The sequence below is a fragment of the Chamaea fasciata genome, unplaced genomic scaffold (genome assembly GCF_029207755.1).
Source record: "Chamaea fasciata isolate MVZ Bird 193981 ecotype frontalis unplaced genomic scaffold, bChaFas1.0.hap1 SCAF_1, whole genome shotgun sequence".
NCBI classification, from domain to species: Eukaryota; Metazoa; Chordata; class Aves; order Passeriformes; family Sylviidae; genus Chamaea; species Chamaea fasciata.
Genome location: NW_027094086.1, coordinates 14490843 through 14499182, shown reverse-complemented (window position 1 = coordinate 14499182; position 8340 = coordinate 14490843). Strand labels below are relative to the sequence as shown.

At 44.3% G+C, this 8340-nt stretch overlaps 1 protein-coding gene across 8 annotated transcripts in view; it reads left to right on the top strand.

Moving 5' to 3' along the window:
* The first annotated feature begins 6389 nt into the window (after nt 1-6389).
* Nucleotides 6390-8340, top strand: part of MED30 (mediator complex subunit 30) — a 48511-nt gene continuing 46560 nt past the window's right edge. For 3 of the 8 annotated variants that reach the window (XM_066177134.1, XM_066177125.1, XM_066177081.1), the window contains exons 1-3: nt 6390-6544; nt 7073-7278; nt 8120-8278. In XM_066177134.1, coding sequence (XP_066033231.1) covers nt 7105-7278; nt 8120-8278 — 333 coding nt within the window. In that variant the 5' untranslated portion in view covers nt 6390-6544; nt 7073-7104. The remainder of the gene's footprint in view (nt 6545-7072; nt 7279-8119; nt 8279-8340) is intronic. The other 5 variants (XM_066177100.1, XM_066177091.1, XM_066177108.1 and 2 more) reach the window with 5 other exon arrangements.

The following is an 8340-nucleotide window of genomic DNA, read 5'->3' as shown; positions in this document are numbered from 1 at the left end:
GAAGGATGATTTGTGTTCAAACATCTGCCTCCAGCTATGCTTTTTTCCTATCTATTATTCCATTCCCTATTTCACATAGTCTTATATCACTGGGAAGACACAAGTGGCATTTGACTCACATCAAGTGATGATGGCTTTTGCGGACACGACCTGCACTATACATCTTTCATGCCTTTATAATTTTTTCTGCATTGCCGTCTACACTGTTGATGACTCTCATGGTAAATTGGGACGCTCCAACTTCCTTATCCAGGAACTATTAGGTACCTTTTTAATCTATCTACTTCTTTGCTGTGAATATACAATCTCTGATTCATAAACCATCGAGGACAAGGACTGTTTTCTTCTGTACTCACATAGTAGAATGAGGTTATACTCCTCCCTAAAGTCTTCTGGTGCTACCATAACGCATCTCACACAATCATATAATGTGTGCCTGTGTTTGTTTAAATCATTCTAAATCTACTAAGAAAACAAGAAGAGCAAAATATATCTTGGGACAAATAGATTATGTACATGAATGTCCAATGAGGTAGTGAAGGACACAGAATGAGTCCATGAATGGTCTCACATGTAGGGGAGCTACTGACCAGAATGCAAAAATTCCCAGGACCAGATTTGTAGCACCAGAACGGCTGATCTTGTTAATACCTATTTTACATGCCATCCATGTTTACATGCAATATCTGATTCACATGCAGAAAGGGTTGTGGAACCTGTGAATAAGAAATGAGGCTAGAGAATCTACCTTGATTGACACTGAATAAATCACAATTTTGCTCGTAAGAAGGAAGTTAAGGTGAAAGAAAACATCTTGTGCCACAAGAAACAAAAATGAGCTTTATAAGACTTCAAGAATACAAATGTTCTTTGCAATCAGCTGATGGGTGCTTAGTGCTCCCCCAAATGACAGTGGGTGAGGTGGATTTGTTTCTGTAAAATCACAGAGAAAGTTTTCACCTACCGCTAAAAGTTTACAGTCAGAGAGAGAAATAAAACATCAGTAGAGGCAGATGAAGAGAGAAACCCAGGGCTGCTGTACCTTTCAGGGTCTAAGACAAAAAGCCATGTACCGCAGAGCATAGCAAGGATCCCCTCACACACTGGGACATGCTTTAGGAAGGAAACAAGCACAGGACCTCTCTGTCTGCCCTACTATGCAGTGAGTCACAGGAATATCATCTGTCAACACCTTAATGAGAACTATGCCTCCAACTGTGGAGCAACAATGGGAAACTGCATACTGCAAACGATGCCTGAAGGGAAAAACCACCCTTGCACTCTTGATTATAATGCTAATAGCACATAAGCAGTCAAACCACAGGGCAGACTAGCTTTTCTCCTGTATTAACTACTGTGAAGTCCACCAAAAAGTCATTTTTCACCAACATACTTTCAGCATTGGTGTAACAGCTGTGAAAATATAATTAGTCCTTCCATCTCTATCCCACTGGGTACCAGTCACTGCTTCAATGGTCTCTTTGGATATGTTTCTGTCCTCTACTGGCCAGAGGTCAAGTTTTCCAGAAGTTAGTTGCCTGTATAAATGACAGTGCACATATTTTACGTCTCATTGTAATGCCTTCTTTTGCCAGTATCCGCTTCTTTGCAAATGTTCCATTTCCAAGCCATTTTACAGCAAGCCCCAAGAGAAGTCATCAAACAAACATGCTGAAAATTTATCCACAGGCATCAGAAATGCACATTTGGCTGATGAAGACATAGAGTTCATATAAACTTCGATTTGGAATGCCTCTTCTTCCAAACAGCTAGTCCCATATGGCATTATTTCCTCAGGAAAAATAGAACCAGGGGAAATGTCTGAAAGCCCAGTATGAGAAGACACAGATTGCCCACAGCTATTTTGGGGCAAGGAGGGAAACTTGGTACTGTTCTGTTTAAATAATTTTCAGTGTCAGCATTTGGAGTACCAATACAATTGAAGGCTGCAGGAGAGGTGTTGGGTAGTGAGAGACCAAGGGAGACATGATACATCTGCTTCTGGGCTTGGGTCTGAAGTCACAATGTCAGGATTATACTGAGACTTCCAGATGTCTCTTTGGAGACAAGCAACTGAGCAACAGCAAAAGCAGAAAAATTATCAGGATGATATTTCTGCATTGTGATACCCTGGAATAAGTCCTACTACTCCTTTTTCTTCTGTCACACTTACAGGGAGAGTACCAGCTGCCGGGCATAACAGCCCATCACATAAAACATGTGGAAGGATAACAATCTTCATGCCAGAAACAACTGACTACAAAACTAGTTCTTTGGTGTTTAAAGGAATATGAAATGGGCCAAGGGCAACATTCCTGAGCTGAATGTCAAGAAGGAAACTTCAGAGAAGTAGAGAATTGATGATATAAAATGCCGGTCAAGAACAAGAAATGATGTGTGGGACCCACTGGATAGTGAGAAACAAAAAGCTTTATCATGTCAGACTGCATCTGACTTCCCTATATTCTGTTAATTCTTGTTTTTATACAATGGGAAATAGTAAACCCATAGTAATTATAGTAACCCACACACTGACCCTGGTTATGGAGGCAATGTGAGTCCCAACACTGTCATTTGGATCAGACTGCAGGAGGACTGTGCTTCCACATGCAGATCTCAACTCATGAGGTTTCATCTTATTTTGTCCCCCTGTACTGCTGAGGAGGGAGAGGGGAGAGTGAGGAAGTGTGATGGTGGAATGTTGTGGTGGGCACCTGGCAGCCACCCCATCACATAAAGCCATTTTGAAATCGGTAGCTTCCTGATCACTTTTTCTGACCACTCTGTGAACATTCCAATGTCGGGCTGTGGCAAACCACTGAAGTTTGTTACTACCTGTTTGAAACCCAGTAGGCACGACTGTGCCTCTCTGTGCCCCAGCAGACTGTGCCATTAACACATACAACATAGAGACAAGTTTGCTTATGGGTACACAGACGACAGAAACAAGAGGCAAGCAGTGAGGCTGAGCCCCTTCCATCTTGATCTCTTTGCTGTCCTTTTATCACCTACAGCACCAAGAGGCTGTGCAAGAGAATCCTGTAAAGGCAGAGAGGTCTTCATTGCTCTACTCCAGCTTCCCCTTGGTCCAGAAAACAGCTGTGTTCACCCCCTACTGAGCAAGGGCACAGAGTATTGCTCTCTGCTCCGATGCTTCGGGCTCTGATTCTGTCTAATTTATCCCATCTTATATAGCACTACCACAGATGGTTCTGTTTCCCTCTAAATGGATTCTTTCATAGTTCATGATAATACCTGCCTGGATGTGGAAAACACCATTGCAAAACTCTCCCTGTCACACAAAAAACTCCCCAAGCACCCAGTCCTCCTCACCTAATCACAGCCATTAACTGTTTCCTCTGGTCTATGAATATATTCTCTGCTGAATTAAACTCCACCTACCTTAAGTGTTGGCCACATACTAAAAAAGTTATGTGCCATGCTGTTATCTACCACATCTTGGTAACAGTAAAACGGTGCTGTGTCTGTTTATTGTTGGCAAAGGTTCCACAAAGTTCCATTATTTCTCCTTGAATGAACACATAAACACTAAATGAGACAGGGTGGAGAATGACAGTCCTTCCGTGGTTAACACATTTCCCCTAAGCCCACCTGTCACCCTCAGAGCAGTAACAAAGCACTACTGCTTAAGGAATAGTGTGAGGAGACCTGTGAGGGAGTAAACTCCTCTTTATTAGAGGAAAACAGATGATAATCCAGGAATTTCACCAGTTCTGTTTATTTTTAAACAGAATGATTCATACTGCCTTGCAAGTGTATCAACCGATTTAGAGAAAATTATTTGAACAAAAGCAACAATTATCATCTTCCCTCACTTCTGAGGATTTTTACTCTCCTTATAGAGCACAGCAAAACCATCTTTGGAGTTGCTTAGGGTATATGAGTGAGAACAATGCAAATTACAAAAAAATTAGTAAGCCATTACTATGGTGAAAATTATAACCACTGAAGTAGTTACTCTTTAAAGAGTCCTAATTTGAAATTTAGGTTAAAGTTGATTGGAATAGAATATCACATGCAGACACAGACTGTTAGGTTTTTGGTAGCTTCTCTACAACCCAGCAACAAAGGCAGCAGAATCCTAAGACACTGGCTTGACCTGACCCCACAGAAACTGAAATGCATATGAAAGATGATCTCTGATTTGGACACCTTCCAGATGAAAGCACTTGGCCCAAATTGAAGTCAGAGAGTGGTTGCTTAATAGATTGCTTTTAAAAGCAAATTCATTTTTATCTCTTTTGACCGGGAAAACATTCTTATCTAAGACAAGATTCCTTTGTCTGGGAATGAAATCCCAGATTCAGACGGTTGCACAGACTGACAATGAAGAATATTAGGCCTAGCAACATTTTCCAGCACTCTCCACATGCAGACTTGGCTTTGTATTTCAATTGCCTACTGTATACGGCAGCCTTATACTGCAGGATATGACTGTACATGGAGTCTGTCTGGCAGCCCTGAACAGTAGGTGGTCTGAATCCCTCATTACTCTCATGCCATTGGATTTGAGGCAGCAAGTTAAGCATTGTGAACAGAGCTCTTGAGCTTGCAATCAGAATAAGAAAACATTATCCTTTTTGCTCAACACTTGAACAGTTCTTGTATTATTTTCTTAGTGTACAGTCAAATGAGAAGCAAACATTCTCTGGAGAACTTCAAAAGGCTTTTAAACAAGCCTTTTGGAGTTCTCCAAAGGCTGTTCTTTCCAAGCAATTGTCTAGCTAGACACCATGGGATGTTCTTTTGCTTTCTGAAAATATCTTCCTCTTATTTGTATAAAACTTGTTTTCCTCTGTGCTTGAGAAACCACTTTTGTATCCTTTATGCTAAGATCTTTGCTAAAATATAGTATTTCCATTGTACCTTGAGTAAAGCAGACTGCTAGGGAGAACTTAGCCAGGCAGCAAAAAGCTCCAGTTTAGAACAGGGGGTGCTCTTTCCCTTCAGTAGTCTGTCTGTGAGGCAAAAAAATGTTTTATGAAGAAAATGCCTATGACAGTAAGTTTATATGGTTCTGTTCCTGAATGTCCCTTGACTGCTTTCTTCTTTCTTTAACGAAGGCTGTGTGTACCACACATCAAACTTCTGATTTATTTTTACAGCATTACAAATGCAAAACATTTCATATAAAAGATCGTTTGTAACATCAGTTTTAATACAACACAACTCCCTTTACTGTACTAAGAATTCATTAGAAGTTGAAGGTATATAAATGTCCTCTTCTGCCTATTTAGATACTTACTGCCACAATCACTCAACTAGAGTCCTAGATGTGATGTCAATTGGAAAAGACAGAGAAACTTTGGTACTTACTGATCTTTGCACATAAAGACTTTTTTTTTTGTAAGGCAGACATCAAGCATTGGCTACTGTAGAAACAGCTCATATCTGTCAGGCCTCACAGAACCTGCCTGGTTTCTTTTTGAGGGTGCTCCCTCTCCCTCACATAGGAGGCCTTGTCCGTACTTCAAAAATGCCTCAATTGTATTAGTGTGGTACAAGCACTCAGAGCTGTTCTATATCCATGCAAATACTGCGACTGTGACCTTGTGACCAAGGAAGATCAAGCGCTAACACTTTTCTATAGTTGCAATAATATATATCCATGCAGGAAGGAATAGCAATAAACCTATAAAGCTATAAAATTAGCACAGGATTTAAGGTGTATACTGACAATACACACTTATCTCACGAAACAGATATTCAGCCATTTATCAGCGTGACTGGGACTAGAGCATCTCTCGTACAAAGACAGGCTGAGAGAGTTGGGGCTGTTCAGCCTAGAGGAGAGAAGACCTCCTAGCAACCTTCCAGTTTGTGAAGGGGCCTACAGGGAGGGTGGAGAGGGACTCTTCATCTTAAACTTTAGTGGTAAGAAAGTGAATGGCTTCAGACTGAAAAAAACAGTAGGTTTAAGTGTTTCGAAGAAATCCTTTAATGTGAGGGTGGTGGTACACCGGAACAGGATGCCCCGAGAAGTTGGGGCAGCCCCGTGCCTGTCAGTGTTCAAGGCCAGGCTGGATGGAGCTCCGAGCAACCTGCTCTAGTGGAAGGTGTCCCTGCCCGTGGCAGGGGGGTTGGAATCAAGGTCACTTCCAACCCAAACTGTTCAATGGTTCTATGATCTGACAGAGGGGTGGTGGGAATGTGTGAATATGCCCGCGGATTCCGACCAAACTTTTCAACCTCAAGAGCCCGCATGCTGGCTGACCTGCCCGCAAACCTGCCCTGCATACAGCAAGCCAGGAAAACATCCTGGCCCCCGAACGAAACGCTCAACGGAGAGCGGCGGTACAAAGGCGGCCCCAAGCCGGCGCGACAGAGCCTCGGCCCCGCCCGCCGCTCCCGCCCCGCCGGCTGTGACGGCGCCGGGCGCCAGGAAGTGCTTCCGCCCGCGCGTGTCCGGGGGCCCCGCGAGTGCCCCCCGAGTGCCCCGTGAGTGCCCCGTGAGTGCCCCGTGAGTGCCCCGTGAGTGCCCCCGAGTGCCCCGTGAGTGCCCCGTGAGTGCGGCGGGGACACAGTGAGTGCGGCGGGTCCCGTGAATGCGGCCGGGCCCGTGGGCTCCGCGGGGCCGGCGCGTCCGGGGCGGCTGCTGCGCGGAGCGGGGCCGGGGCCGGGCCCGGGCCGGAGCGCGGGGTCGGGGGAGGCTGCGGGGCCGGGGCACCGCTTCGCCGCGGCAGTGGGTGGGTCAGCGGAGGGAGGAGTGGTCGGGCAGGTGCCGGTCCCGGAGTCCGGGACTGCGATTCTGCCTGCTGGAGCTGGGCAGAAACTGTGTCGTGTTTGCCTTGGGGCGGATCGGGGCAGGGGCGCGCCCGGTGACCGCTCTGAGGGGAGGGAGGTGAGTGAAGGATACCCCCAGTTCCACTGCCGCCAAAGCTGCCGTGGGTCAGGGAGCGGCGTGCGGACCAAGGGGCGCTGCGCTGAGCTGACCTCATCTGTTGGACAGAGCCGCGTGCGGGGAAAAGGAGCGGGATAGCCAGCCTGCAGAAGTTTGCTAGGATAGGGTCAAACAAGTGTTTAATCATTCCATCATCACTTCCCCGTGCAGCTAGCCCTAGTGTGTCCGGCCATCGCCAGGAGATGTCGACACCCCCTCTGGCCGGGGCGGGGATGCCGCCGGGCGCTTTCTCCGGGACGCAGGCTCAGGCTGCCCGGGAGGTGAACACGGCTTCCCTCTGCCGCATCGGCCAGGAGACCGTGCAGGACATCGTGTTTCGAACCATGGAAATCTTCCAGTTACTGAGGAACATGCAGGTGAGAAACAAGTATTTATTTTTATACACTCAAGTTGCCGTGTTTTTATCACCGACTGCCAGTATATATAGACTCAGGAGATGTCTTAGGACGTTTAGAAAACTCGTTCAAACTGCTCTGAAAAGAAGGATTGGTTGATGAAGTGAATACTACTATTAATATATTTGCTTAGTCCTGTACATTAAGTGAAATTCAGAAATGCTGAATTGTCATTGGCCCCACAATAAAAACCTCTACGCTAAGTAACTGTTTTCTTTTATGTATAATGAAGCCTCTTCACATGTCAGTTATGTTTCTCTGTTCATGTTAACATATGAGCAGTAAATTTAGAGGAATTTTCATTGATCTTTTTCTGTAATACTTTCCCCCCTAAAACCTTTTTTTGTTAGGAAAAACAACATAGTCCTTATTTGTGTCTACTTACTGAGAAAACATACAAACTTCTCTTGTGTTTTCTCTGTGGTGAGTACAAGATAAATAATCACTCCCACTCCTTCTTTATTTTCATGACTCTTATGTCACTTAATTGAGTGGCCTGAGGTTGAGACACAAAATCTCAACCCCAGTCACAGCAGCGTCATTTTTAAGCATTGTGAAAACACTCACTGAAGAGTCAGAGGGATTGACAGTAACCAAAGTATAGAATACATGAGGGTGTTTGACAGCAGTGATTGAGCACGTAAAATACATAATTTTGCTAGTAAAGAAAATAAAAATTTCAGTGATTGCTATGGGAAAAGTGTGATTGTCTTTTTTTAAAATACACAAAAACCTGTCTGATATCTTTATTTCATGTGACAGAAACTTTGCTGTAATATTTTTAATGTTTTGGTTCTCTAAGTTACCAAATGGTGTTACTTATCATACTGCAACATATCAAGACAGACTGGCAAAGCTTCAGGAACATCTCCGTCAGCTATCAATACTCTTCAGAAAACTGAGATTAGTCTATGACAAATGCAATGAAAACTGTGCTGGGCTCGATCCTGTTCCCATAGAAGTAAGTATCTTTATTTATGTATAAATTGCAAATCAGAATAATTACTCTGGATAGCAAATCAT